The following is a 15,009-nucleotide window of genomic DNA, read 5'->3' on the forward strand; positions in this document are numbered from 1 at the left end:
TAAAAAGTTGTAGGTGAATCTACAAAAACATGTCCGGATCATATTTCACCCCCAAAACTAAAAGAATAAAATAAGAAATTATTTTTGCATTAAGAAAATGAGTTGTTTATTAAAGACAATTAAAGGTGAAAAGTTCTGTGCCAGAACTGCAACTTTTCCAAACACTCCCTCTGTCTACCATTCATCAGCAAACAAACTTACGTCATAAGTTGTGCCAAATTTGGCAATGTTGGACTTGACAGGATGCTCAAACAAATACAACAATGTTTTGATAGTGCTACCGAGCCACAGTATTTACATTTTATAAGGAAATCAACCTAAAACGGGCTTACTTATGGATGTCTCTGCATATTAAATTGGGATAGGAGATAAAACTTAAATGCTCATTTCAACCCCAATTCAATGAAAATTCAATGCGAATTCTCATTGATTTTAAGGTTAAATGTGACATGGACATGTCACATGCTTCGTCAGATTCACTCAGAATGAGGAAGAGACTTTCAGACACATTCAGACACATCACCAGCTGAGTGACACAGCTAAAGTCATCGAGGAAAATATGTCGATCAGCAAGTCTGTAGCTTAATGGCATAGTGCCATGTTTTATGGATTAACTTCCTCTAATATTGATCGTCGACATGTTCGGACACCTGTGCTAAGCACATAGGACACCAACACAGCACATATTCCTACTCTCTGCCTCTCCGTGAAGTTTTAAAGGAGTAGTTCAACTAAAAATGAAAGTTCTGTCACAATTTACTCACCTTCTTGTCTTTCCAAACCATTGTGACTTTCTTTCATTTTGGAATGCAAAAGAATAGATATTTTTATCCAAGATAAATTACTTGTAAAAATCTATACGTTTTGAAAAAGAGTTTTCTTTTTCAAAATGGGGACTGCGGCTGTCAAGGTCCAAAAAATGTGAGTATGGTTGAGATTTGAGAACTATGATAGATGGGAAGATTTTCATCAAATAATGAGGCGAATAATACATTTTGGACTTTAACTCATACTAAGCTATGGTACGGTTTCAGAATAATTGGAATATAGCGCACAAGTCTTATGGACCATATTTATGGATCTTTTATGGTGCTTTTGCACCAATTTTGGGGTCTGAATATATTATACAGATTTAGATTGACGTGAGGGTGAATAAATGATGACAGAAGTTTCATTTTCAGGTGAAATGTTCCTAATAAAAAACACATTTATAAAAAAATTTTAACAGATGGAATTATTTTGAGGCTTTGTTTTTTGTTAGGGTGACAGACAAAAGGTTCCAATTTATGCAGCTCGTTAAAGGCACACTATAACATGTAATGCCTCTGAGAGTTTTGTCATAAATCTGCTAATATACTTTCATTGTTTCACTATATTGTTCAAAAGGGGAGAGCTATTCCGGTCCATTAAAAAAATCTCAGTCGTTATTGTTTGAGTTTGGGTATTGCTCAGATGTCACACATCTCATGTAAATTTTTCACAAAGTCTTTCACTCAAGGGTTTATCCCCGTCATTAGAGAGGGCCTGTTACTTATTTAATAATTTTCTTGAAGACAACGACGAGGAAACATATCAAAGAGACAAACATCAAATAAGGGACTGAAAATGTTACTCCCACATCCACCACAGAGATTGCTAACAAGCTTGGCACAAAATGAGTGCATTTTCCACCTAGATTTATTTAGTCATTTAAACCCCTCCTCCTTTGTCTTTGTCAAAAATATCAGTGGGCTGTCAGAACAAATATCTGTACACAAACACACAAATCAAAAACAAACTAAAACAAAAAACAAAAATAAGTGACAGGGCCACCTGAATAAAATATTTGATTATGGCTGCATGCAGTGTAAAAATTACCCTCGTCTTCGTCGTTAGCTGTAACTGTAATGACCACATAGCCCACTTCCTTGTCTTCTTCCACACTGATCTCGTACACAGACTGAGAGAAGGCTGGAGCGTTGTCATTCACATCAGTGACAAAAACCCTCACGTAGGCTGTATCTGTGGAACAAAAAGGTGTGTATTACTTCCAAATCCCATTAATACATACATTCCAAATCCCATTAATACATACATCTCTCAAGACAAATTGGTAACAATTCATTGAAGCTTATTTAATATGCATTAAAATACATTCACAATGGCTTTTTAATACACATTATAATCAGTTTTATGGTCTCAGATCCAACAATGGTTAAGCTAATGTTGCTTTTTTGAGCTGGTCAGGCTGTTCAAACAGAGCAATGTTTTGCTATCTCCAAAATGTGGGGGAATTAAACTTTTAATAGCTTATAGTTGCCTTTACATATTAAGTTAGTATATCAGAGATCATTTTAACACCCAAAACACTGCTAACATTACCTTTAAAATACTATAACTTTAAACAATCTAATGAATTAAGCACAATTAGGTTTCATTTAATGTGTTATGATTTCTAATGCATAACACTCATACAGGTATAAACATGAATAGGTTAATAATGTATTAGAATATATTAACCGTATGTTTTATGTATATCATTTCCATATTTTTTAGGAAAACATATAATTAACAACAGAGTGTATTAATTATTGCATTGAGAATGATGTGTTATGTAGACAGGCTTCATAGGCATCAACATGTTATGGAGACTTTTTCTGTAAAGAATTGACAAGAAACAGTTTTGATTAACATCCTAATTACATTTTAATATTCCAACTGCGGCCTTATTAAATTATATGCATCCTATATTACATACAAATCCCTGGGATGGCATTAGGTCTTCATTAAGAGTGAATCATTAATGCCTTAATGAATGGAGCTCATCCTGGAGGCTAGTGTGCCATGCTGTGATTGGTGGGGAGAGAAAAAGGGGGACCGAGAAGACTTGAAGGTTGATGGATCACACCTGTGTTGGGTTGGCCCTGCTGGCTGGGTCGGGCTGACTCTGAACTATCCTGAGACTGGACCTCGATCAAGTAAGAGCCTTTCTGCTCACGGTCGAAGGTGGCCCGGGTCTGGATGATGCCCGTGTAGGAATTAATGCTGAAGAACTGTGAGTCACCACTTTGATCCTTTAGAATAATGTAGTTAATCTATATGGAAGAGAGTGCCAAAACAGATGAACATGGGAGAAATACTGACACATCAGTACAAAATCAGTGACTAAGGGTTTTGCTCTGCTGAGAAGGCCAGTATAGACCAGCATGAAGTTATATGGTGGTCCAGGCTGGTTTATGCTTGTTTAGTGTTGGTCTAGGGGGATCAACATGCATTATTTTCTTTCTTTTTTCTTTCTTTTTTGGGCAATGCTGGTTGATTGAGGAAGGAGGTAGATATACCATGCTGGGGACCAGCATCCAAAACATCATATACTCATGTTCTTCAAAAATCTTGAAAATGAAAAGGGTCATTACCTATGCAATGAATCATCTAAGACTCTTTACAAACAACAGACATAAAGTCATGGCAGTGTTTTGGTAGTTCTAGAGTAGAGAGAACCAAGATGGAATGGTTTCAGGGAGGACTCACCATGCCATGGAGGCCAGAGTCCAGGTCAGAAGCTGAGACCTGTGCCACTGATGTGCCAATCTCTGCACCCTCTGGTACTGTTGCCTCATACGTGGATGACATGAAGAAAGGAACATTGTCGTTGACATCTGAAGACCAGGGTAATAAGAAAGAGAGCAAATTGTTTTTCAATGCATCTTTGTTGATGTTTTTATTGTTGGTATTTTACAGCTTAGAGGAATTTTATTTTGCTAAGAGGCTACAGTTTTATAGCTGGGGAGTTCTCAGTTATGTGTAATTTTAAGTTTTAACTTTGCCTTTGAGAAATAGAAATAGAAACAATTGAGAAAAATGTCAACAAACAGTAAGAGTATCGAGTTACAAAATTAATGTGATAGCATAGCTCAGATAATATGATATTTTAAGAATTTGATAAGAAATGTTTGACTATATATTGAAATCTCTGGCTCTGCTTCTGTGTGTGCATTTTTAATATGTGAATTCACTTAATGCAGGGTTCTACTGTCTGGATTCTCTGCTCTTCACTGATTACAGCACCTCAAACTAGCTTTTCATGGGCTTTTGTCTCTCTTTCCCTCAATTTCAATCCTACATTTTCTCGTAATTAATGATGATGTGGTCTCAAGTGTTGCCAAAGCTCTTCACCATTTCTATAACACACACACAAAGTCAACCCCCCCCCCAACTCTCCCCCCTGTGCCTATCACGCACTCATCAGTACTCTGTATTTCCACATACACTCAATGACAGCATAGAACGCTTTTGTGTACAAATGCACAGCACAAGCTAAATGACCTATGAAGAAAGGGGGAAAAAACATTAGTTTCAGCACCTCAAACACAATCAGTGAATCAGATCAGACACTGCTGTGCTTCTGAGAAACTACGTTGGTATGAAATGCTGATTGCTGAACTACCGCAAATGTGTTTACCTCTCCGAGGGCACAGAAGCAATGTGAAACTGGTTGTCGAGGCATATTTGTTATGCACCAGTGAAATGTGTCAACAAGGACTATTATCATTCTGTCATAGATTTCTTTAAAATATTTGTTCTCTTTCTTTCTCTTTGTTTTTCACTAACAAAAGTACCATTATATTACTATGTTCTTGTATATTTCACCATGTTAATATCCAATTTTGTTTAGGTTATACCATGGTATACTATGTTTTTTTATAGAAGATGTTGAAAATATCTCACCTGTAATGTTGACATATACAGTAGTGAAGGAAGCTAGCGGTACAGCCGCCACATTCTGTACGCGCACACGGAGCATAAAGAAACGTGTGTTTTCGTAGTCTAGATTCTCTGCCACCAGAATAGAGGCAGAACCATCCCTCCTGTTAGGCTTGATGTAAAATCGCACAGGCATGTTGGTCTCGGGAACCTGACCTTCCTCCAAGTTGTAGGTCACCCTGGGGTCACCAAGTGGGGATGTCGCCTTTATGGTCTGTTGGGGAAAAATAAGCGTTAACTTGGTGACATCAAACTACATAATATGGCCTGCATGATGAAAATAGCAGTATCTAAAATGTATATTCATTTACATCTAGTACAATTTTTTATCTATTAAAAAAGTTTTTGGGTGTTTGGTTACACTACATCAGCTTTATTAAACTTATTTATTAATAGTATTGCAATGCATGCAAGTTTTGCCTTAATTTACTGTATTTCTTTCTTTGAAAGCTGACAAATATTGAACTCAAAAGATGTATTAAAACATTCATAGTCTCAACCTGAAAAGTAAGAGGGCTTGGTGAAATAAAAATTGCTAAGATATACTCTAAGCGTTTATAATTTTCTTTTTCCTCCTCAAGAGGTATCAGGAAAAATACTGAAGCAACGCTCTTCCCAAGCTCAACAGGATAATTAGCATTATTTGTGAGAGGGCATTTGAAATCAGCACAACCGTCAATCATCTGCTTGCTGACTGCAGCATGTGAATACATTAGACACAGTTCATCTGTAATCCATCCAATTTCCTATTGAACTGGTATTGGCACTTATGGAGTAACTTTCTGCAGTAGTAGTTTCCTGCCTTCTTTCTCACTAAAGTGCATTACGTCTTAATCAGTTACACATTAAAAAACTGCACATACTGAAGACAGAGTAAACTTCAGGGACTGACCATAAAAACAGAAGAATATACAGTTAACACCAACTGGATGCATACAGAAAAGGATGGGGTGGTAGCACTTTACGTTACGTCCAAGAGAACGCAAGCAATAGTTGAACTATAATGTACCAACCTCAAAGTTAACATTTATTTGGTGTTTGACCAAAAACATGCACATTTGACTTGGATACAAGACATACAGCTGAGTTTGGATTGGATAATACAATATTACAGCTGGAATCTGTCTGTGAAGTGAACTCAAAAACTTTTAAAGGGCCGAAACACTTTTAACCCAAAACACCATTAACCAAATGACACTATAAAGCAAACAAGACATTCCTAAGACAATACGGCTAACGGCACAGCAACGGCAACACCGTCAAGAGTGACAGTCAAAGACAAAGTCCTAAACCATGTATGGTAGTTCAGTAGAGTAATACTTGGCATATGGGGCAGGTTATAAAACTAATACGTAAGAGAAAAGAGTGAAAACATTGATGGAGAAAAAAAGATAAGGGGTAAAAAGAGTTAGAGAGAAAGAACAACATGGGGTCCAGTCAGCCATTAAATCAACTCTGGCTAGGATATTGAGATACACAGCCCAACGCTACACAGAAAAAATGCACCTTAAAAGCTCTGTGCCTTTTGCTTCCTGCTTTTATGGGTTGACTTCGGCATCTGGAATGTGTCTCCCAACAGAAATTACCTATTCAGGTTGCTTCACTTGCCATTGTCACTTTAACAGAACTCCACTAACTTTATTGACCTATGTTACCCTTACAGCTCCACTAGGTCTCAACTCAGACTTCAATGCCAATACAGATCTCAGTATCTATTCAAATTTCACACCAAAATCAAAAGACAAAATAAGCTACAGCTGCCTAATCTATTTTTTTATTATTTAAATCTGAATAAATGTAATTAAGCACAACAAATGCTAGACCCCCTTCAGTTTGCTTACTGAGCAACCAAGTTTGTGGATGATGCTGTCAACATGGGACTGCATTATATCATGCAACACCTCGACAGACCTGGGACTTATGCAAGGATCCTATTTGTGGACTTCAGTTCAGCCTCCCAAAAAATCATGCCTGATCTTCTCTCAACCAAACTGACCCAGCTCTTCATGACCACCCCATTCTGTCAGTGGATCACCTGCTTTCTGGCAGGCAGCAGCTAGTGAGACTGGGGAAACTCACATCCGGGACCCTCAGTACTAGCACTGGTGCTCCTCAAGGATGCGTTCTTTCCACTACTCTTCTCTCTTTACATGAATAACTGCACTATCAAGCTCCTGAAGTTTACAGTGGACACCATGACCACTGGCTGACGGTGACAAGTCTGCTTACAGAAGGGAGGTTGAACAGCTGGCTGTCTGGTGTGGTCACAAAGACCTTGAGCTGAAAACACTCAAAACAGTGGATATGATAGTGGACTTCAGGAGAAAATCCCCCGCACTCCTCCCCTCACCATCCTGAACCGCACTATGGTAGCAGTGGAGTCATTCAGGTTCCTGGGCTCTACCATCTCTCAAGACCTGAAGTGGGACACCCACATAGACTCCATTGTGAAGAAGGCTCAGCAGGGGTTGTACTTCCTTTGCCAGCTAAGGTAATTCAACCTGCCACTGGAGCTGCTGACACAGTTCTACTCTGCCATCATTGAGTCTGTCCTGTGTACATCTGTAACTGTCTGGTTTGGATCAGCCACCAAATCAGACTAAAAAACTACAATGGACAGTCAGGACTGCGGAGAGGATTATTGGTGCCCCCCTACCCACTCTCCAAGACCTGTATGTCTCCAGAGTGAGGAAACATGCAGGTAGAATCACTTTAGACCCTGCACACCCTGCCCACTCGCTCTTTGTACCTCTCTGGCCAGTGCTACAGAGCACTCAGCACCAGGACATCCAGGCACAAGAACAGTTTTTACTCTCAGGCCATTTACCACATGAACAATTTAACTGCCTTCAGGACTCCCCATAGTGCAATAGTGTAAATACATATCTCATGTACATATGTAAATTCACTCATATTTAATTAAATAACTGTACATACCCCTACCTTGCACAAGTATATATGTCATTCTATGTTATATTTCCTATTTTTTGAATGTCTATTTATACTCTTAACTTTTATATTCTGTTTCTCACTGTAATGTTCTGTGTGCACTTGTTTCTCCTATCATCAAAACAAATTCCTTGTGTACGTGACTTGGCAATAAAACTCATTCTGATTCTAAAATACTATGATAGACTATGTATACAACTATACTTCAAAAATATAAATAATCTTTTTTTTTTTTTACCTTAATATAATGTGAATGAGATTTTCTTTTTTCAAGATTTATTTCTATTTCTTCTGTTATACGTATATCTTTTTCCATCTGAAAGGACTAAATAGTAAATGATACAAATTACAATAATATCCAAAGTAATCTCTGTATATTTATTTCCATAAAATGTAACTGTATTCTAATTACCAATTATTTAAATTGTAACTGTAGTGGAATACAGTTACTTTTATTTTGTATTTTAAATACCTAATCCCGTTACATGTATTCCGTTACTCCCCAACCCTAGCTGCACGTGAGGAGCGCTATTTCAAAGATACACAGAGCTGCCGCCTATGTAGAGCATTCCAAATCAGTCTCTTATGAGGCATCATTTCAGTATGGATGCTGACATAGAAGACAGCTGCCTATGTAGGCAGGAGACAGCGAGGCAGCTCACTATGTTTTGGAACAGACCCAGCATCTTTGAGCTAGGCTCGTGCCTCTCATTGGATGGAACTCCTGCTCAATGGAACATCTCACATTCACTGTTATGCTTCAAAACCTAAATTGCATTCTAATTTACTTCTACCCACAAATTCATCATTTAGAGGACATGTTTATGAGTGATGTACGAGTACACTTAGTATAGGGACAATCCACTAAAGTTACTTGATCAAGGATACAATGGTTATTGTATTAAATATTGTGAGGTTTAAACCTACACCATTACAAGCCCAGATCTTACACCTGTAGTCTATTCCACAGATATTATAGGAGGGGAAGGGTGACTGGTATACAAATGAATAGGAGAAATCATAATACTAAATATGATGGCTGTAGGAATTGAAGTCTAGCCTTACAGTAAATGCCAATTGCATTTTTATTAGAGACATCACTGGTCTGTTTACTCAGGAATACACCATGCACATTATCTCAACCAGCCTGAAATCAAAAATGTTGGCATACCCGAGCAAAATAAACAATTTATAAAAGCATTATTGTAAGACTGAATTGGTGATTTGAAAAATGTTGCTGATCGTAATCTTAACCAAACTTTTAGTAGATTTTGGACGATCATCATTCAAGTAGATAGAAGCTGTACTTGTTTTACTAGAAAATAGCTGCCCAGAGAACATGGCCATCAAGTGACCTGGCTTGCCTTAAAGCGACTCTGGCTATACCACACCATACTATCGGCCAAAAACACTCAATGGGTTTGGTCATTCATAATAGCGAAGGATACCCTACAGAACTAATTCCTATAATGCGTTCAGAAATACAACTTGCGCAACCCAACCTGTTTAATCTTCCCCCAAGAGTTTATTAGCATCTGTCTCTCAGGTTTGATGAGAATGCCATACTCATTATCCCTACACACGACAAAAATCCTTTAAATTACATCCTCAAGATTGCAATTACTGCTTTTGAAAATGTGTTAATTAGCATTTCTTGAGATAATACCACAATGAACTGACTGATATTTAAATTTTTAATTAGATAGACAGAGAGACAGATAGATAGATGAAGGGGGTGAGAGCGAGAAATGAATAGGAGCACTCGACGCACAACAAGGTTACTCAGTGTTGCTAATGAATGAATTATACTGTTTAACAAGCCTAATTTGTATTTAGACTTCTGAGGATGCATTAGCATGAAGACTCCCAATGCACAAAACAGATCTGAACAGCCAGTTGCAACAGTGATTCCACACTGGGGAGTTAATACAGTCCTTGGAGAAAGGGGTGGGAATTGGGGGGGGGGGGCTTAAGGGAAAGACTGTAATTGTTGTTTATGCTTTGTTTTTCATATCAATTCATATTACCAGGAACAGAGTTTGGGTGTTGGCGTGGGCGTCAGAGGGAGGGAAGGAGAGAGACAGGAAAGCAAAGATATAGCAAACAAGGTTATTTGTCCAATTGTTAAGGTGTGTTCCATTAACAAAGGCAGTGATTACATTGGAATACTTTTGCGACCTGCTTTGAATCCCCTTGACTGCAATTACAATCATTCCTTCAACTAAAAGAGGTATAATACGCAACCTCCAGTTTCTATCTTCATCAATGAAGAGTAGAAGGGGTGACAAAGCTGGTTGAAAATGTGCTACAAAAGCCTGGAGTGGTAGAATATTAACAGAAATGGAAACTCAGGGAGCAGGGGGTGGATAAAAAGCTCTAAAGAACAACACTTATCTTGTTTTCTGAGTGAGCAGACACTGAAGGTGACCTCCAGGTACATCCTACATTAGCAGAGCTATGAGATTGAGCAGGAATTTTCAGATCTGCTTTGACACACTGCCCCCAGAACAATCACGGTCATACATTCAAGAGGTGAGCGCAGTCTTGACATACACACTTATATGTGGGAACATACAAAAGCTAAGACTATGAGAATATTAGATTTTTCTTCACATTTTCTGAACATATTTAAAATATTGATTAATAATTTAGTCACACCAGTCACGGATGCATTTAGGACCAAGGAGGTTTGGCTTATGTGTGGCTGCATTTAAAATTAGAAATATAATACTAATGATTTATGCATTATAAATATGAATCAAGGATTTCATACTACAACATTACTTGACGAAGATACACATACACACCGACGGTATGTGAAATGTGGAAATAGCATTATAGATCTGCATTTTACAAAATGTTAACATTTATTGCTCTGATAATTGTGAACAATAGGTCTGTCACTATCGATTATTTTGGTAATTGAGTAATCTCACAATTATTCTGACGATTAATCTAGTAATCGGAAAAATTATTTCATAACTCAGAAGTTGTCGAGGTGAAGTCACATTTGGCTAAAATGTGCTAATTATCCTAAATTTATATGCACTTTATGATTGAATAACAACATCAAAACAGTTGTGAAAACAATATCTAAACCAACAGACACCCAAAGCAGATCTATATTAAAAAAATATATAATTCAAGATTATAGAGATTGGCTACTTCAGCAGTGCTCACCTTTACTTTTCTTTTCTTTTTTCCTCCAGATGCAAGATCTACATTTTTTTTGTTCAACACAATCTAGTCATTTCAGTTACAACTTAAATATAAGAAAACAAGCCATGGCAATAAAATATTTTATCTTTTCAATAACAATGTCTGTTTACCAGTCTAGTTTACTGAGTTCCATTCATTGTTAAACATTTTATGGAGGTTAAAAATCCATTTTATTTGTTTGTAGTTTTTTTAATTACTTACTGTATGCAACACGGAATACAATACAAACAGTAATCATATCATTGAGAGATGCGTGTTTCCCCTCATTTCTCCTACAGGTATGCCAACATTTTTATATAATCTCTTTGGGGTGTGAGACGTGCAGTTGTGTGGCTTTAACGGCTCATTTTGAGCTTTGACTGACAGCATACAGAGCTGTGGCTTTATACAGTAAATAACATTCTCTGGCTTCCTACTTTGAGTTTTATCTGTGATAATGGCCATAAACTATAAAATATTTAGCAGAAAAGGGGATACTAATTTTATAACTATTACAAACTTAATCATCATGAAATCTGATTCACATGAGGAAGAAGACCACATTTACATTTAAATGGTAATTAATGTATACAGAACAGAACTCGAATTATAATCTGCACAAAATAACCTTATTAGATCGTATGGATTCAGTCAGATTTACTGAGCAGAAAGTGTTTGTGCATCCATCAATGCATGTGTAACTTTTTGTAAGTCCAACAGATGTCTTTGCATTACATTATATATATTTTATTTTATACTGCTTCATAAAAGCCTATATTGCAAAGGATTGTGTATATAAATAAGTTTAGAGTGCTGTAACGAGAAGGAAGGCATGACCGGGCCGTGAGGGTGCACGGTTGGTGCTGAATCAGAGGGAGAGCAAGATAAAGAGGGGCCGGAGACACCAGTTGGGGAGAGAGAAAGACGCTGCGTGTGTATTCGTCTTATGTTTTATGTTGTTTTAAGTTGAGTATTACCATTAAACTTTACATTGACTGTTCAGCCGGTTCCTGCCTCCTCCATGCCCAACCTGTAACTGTTACAGTGGTGACGAAATCTGGGAGGGAGGAGGGATGCGCATTTGCGGAGTACTCGCCGCTAGAGGAGCAGTTTCACCCACCAGAGGTCAGAGGGCTCACTGCCGTCCATCAGAGGGCGGAGGAGTGGTTGGGGACCGGCGAGCAAGTTTTACACTCTCCTCTCTCTCTCTCTTGGTGTGTCCCCGCTCAACTTTCCCTCTTCCCACACCTCCCCTTGTCTCTCCATAGGTTCCCAGGAGGCGGGGTTGACCACCGGCTGTCAGAAGGGCCAGAAGGGCAGCGTCTCCACTCCAGAGAGTAAGTCATTCCGGTAGCGCCCCGGCCTGAATCGGGCAGGGGATGTGTGTGACAAGGAGGAGGGCATGGCCGGGCTGTGTGTGTGTGTGTGTGTGTTTTATGTTGTTTTAAGTTGAGTGTTACCATAAAATTGAATGTGGACTGTTCAGCTGGTTGCCGCCTCCTACTTGCCCAATCTGTAACAGTTACAAGTGCATTTCAACGTGTTTTTTATTTTTATTTTAGCATGTCCCACGCGGAAACGAATGGCTCACCTTCTTCCGCGCATCTGGACGTGCAGCACCGCATATCGCATGCAGATGAGCTTATCCCGTGGGTCCAGCGAGTCTGTGGAAACGGGATGTCATCTTTTTGAGTTCTGTTGCATTTCTGAAGTGATGTTATGGTTTTTCAGATCCTGCATTGTTTTTCAAATCTAAAGTGAAGCGCTGCCACACAGTTGGCACCTCATGTCATTATGTGTTTGGACCCTTGTCAATGAACTGCATCACTTCTGCCTTATTTTCGATTCTGCAGTTTTGTAATCAAGGATTTCTTTAATTGAGTAATCGAAATGAATCGATTAATCGTGACAGCCCTATTGAGCAGAGAGATTAGGCCCATGTCTAAATCAAGTAGCATCACAGAATTAAAAACTATCTACTTGTAGCATATAAAGGGGTTTAAGTTCCCTATTCATTTGCACTTTGCAAAATTTGTTTATGTAGAAATAAAGCATTTTATAAAGATATGATAAACACAATGTATTATAATCAGAGAAGCAAGCAACAACAATTAGACAGTTTTGAACATTGATACAGAAAGCCGAATTCGGCAGCATCCATCCATCCATTTACCTGCTTATCCAATGTTTCACAGGGAGTGAACTCGGCAGGTGCACTTTTTCCCTCTCAATCACACATGCTCTGCATCTGTTGCAAGAAGGCTCGTGTAATCTGAGACAGTATCTCTATCACACTGGGTGTTAATAAATGAATGATAATCGATTCTTAAATTCTATAATCGATGCATCAAAAATTCTTTGTTAGATGATGCATCGCGATGCAAAGATAACTTTTTCACCCCTAAAACTGATACAATGATAAAAGGCTATAAACGTAGAAACGGCAGAATAAAGAGCAGTCAGAGATCATTGCTCTACAGCAATGCTCTAACAGACCCAGAAAGGCTGAATAAAAGTTCGAGAATCAAACCAATCTCAGCCGACAAAAGTAGAAAAATAGAGGAGAGAAAGTGGCCAATGGAATCCAGAGCAGAGAACTTTTCAAAAAGGGACATATCCTCTTGTCTGGATGAGATCACACAATTTCTTTTTTTTTACACATATAATGTTTATGTATTGTGGCTAAACCTTTGAAACAGTGTGTATTTAAAATGTTTATGGATTGGCCTCATTCACTTGCATTGCAAGAACCAAACTGTAACTACGATTTATAATTTTTTATAAGTTTGTTGCTTAGGCAAGTGAAAAGTTGAAATTATTTTTTTTGTGGCAATCAGCATTATGCCATAAATGCAGAGGATTGAGCCAACCTTGTACTGAGCCAACCTTGTACTGAACCCGGCACACAGCAGACCAGGTAGCTATTACAGTCTCATGGTCTAAGCAGAATACAAGAAGTACTGTAATGCTACATACAAGTCACGTTGATCAGATCACAAAAGAGCCTATAATAAGTCTAGTGTTGAAAGCACTAGTTCTGAACTAAGCCTGGCATTAATATAAATGTAATACAGGTTAGACAGGGATCAGGAGTGTTATTAATGTGAGGGGTTAAAGCTTTTGTACATTAATAATTGAGTCAAGATAAAAAAAACGTATGTATTAAAATATGTAATGTTCCATGCATGGAGCAGTATATGGGAGTAATATTAATTTCCTTTGACAGAGATGCTAACAGAGGCCCCCAGATGACAGGGCACTGTCAGGAAATGAATGCAGTAGCCGGGCTTCAGGGAAGAGAGAATCGTGCACACATAAAAGCGTCATTTAAGTCATCCATAACACTCGTGCCTTAGATTTCAATTCTTCTGAAGCCATATGATAGTGTTGTGTGAGGAAAAGACCAAAATTTAAGTGTTAATTCACCTCGTTACTCATTTGAAACTGGCGTGCATACACAAATGACCTTGTTTACATGAGCACACTTGACATCAACGATTTGGGCCGTCAAGAGCTGTGCATGCAGGACGCGCTATGGTGCCAGGCGAATGTTTAAACAAGTCAGGAGAAAAGGCGACCCCACCCCTTGGGGTACACCCCACACTTTGAGAACAACCGCAATGGGCTATTTTATGCAGTGGCGATTTCTAAGGGCCAGCAAAGCCTTCTCTGCTGGTCTAACATGCCAAATAAATCAATATTTTTCATCCTTTCATTCTCAATCACCTTTTTTAATCGCTTTCCACTCTTAATTAATCTACAAACAAATAGAGAAAAACGACAAGTTTATCCAGTCACAATTTATTCCTTGATGCTTACAAGCAAACTGTGATAACTGTTTCACAAATTGCATGCCCGAAGCTGAGCTCGTTACCTGAAGTAGCGTGTGAGTTTGAGCTCCTCCCTGTCAGGCCTTCAGAATTTCTGAGTTTCAATTCAAGCAAATTGGTAAGTGCTTTTTGTATTGTTATAGCTACGTCAGGAGTTTTCCAAGTGTAAATAAGGCTGCTTGAGCATTCAGTGTTGGATCAAGTTTTGATCCAACACTGAATCCTCTTCCTACTAGGAAAATTGCAATGGAATGCATCTTAAGTCAGAATTACAACTTGTAGGCTCGTG

At 38.3% G+C, this 15,009-nt stretch overlaps 1 protein-coding gene across 1 annotated transcript in view; it reads right to left on the reverse strand.

Annotated features, from left to right (window-relative positions):
- Positions 1–15,009, reverse strand: part of LOC127658027 (neural-cadherin-like) — a 177,180-nt gene that overhangs the window by 36,207 nt on the left and 125,964 nt on the right. The window contains exons 13-16 of the mRNA XM_052147094.1: positions 4,708–4,957; positions 3,511–3,638; positions 2,888–3,074; positions 1,858–2,001 (exon numbers count right to left, since the gene is read on the reverse strand). Coding sequence (XP_052003054.1) covers positions 1,858–2,001; positions 2,888–3,074; positions 3,511–3,638; positions 4,708–4,957 — 709 coding nt within the window. The remainder of the gene's footprint in view (positions 1–1,857; positions 2,002–2,887; positions 3,075–3,510; positions 3,639–4,707; positions 4,958–15,009) is intronic.

This window comes from Xyrauchen texanus, chromosome 17, assembly GCF_025860055.1.
Source record: "Xyrauchen texanus isolate HMW12.3.18 chromosome 17, RBS_HiC_50CHRs, whole genome shotgun sequence".
Classification (NCBI taxonomy): domain Eukaryota; kingdom Metazoa; phylum Chordata; class Actinopteri; order Cypriniformes; family Catostomidae; genus Xyrauchen; species Xyrauchen texanus.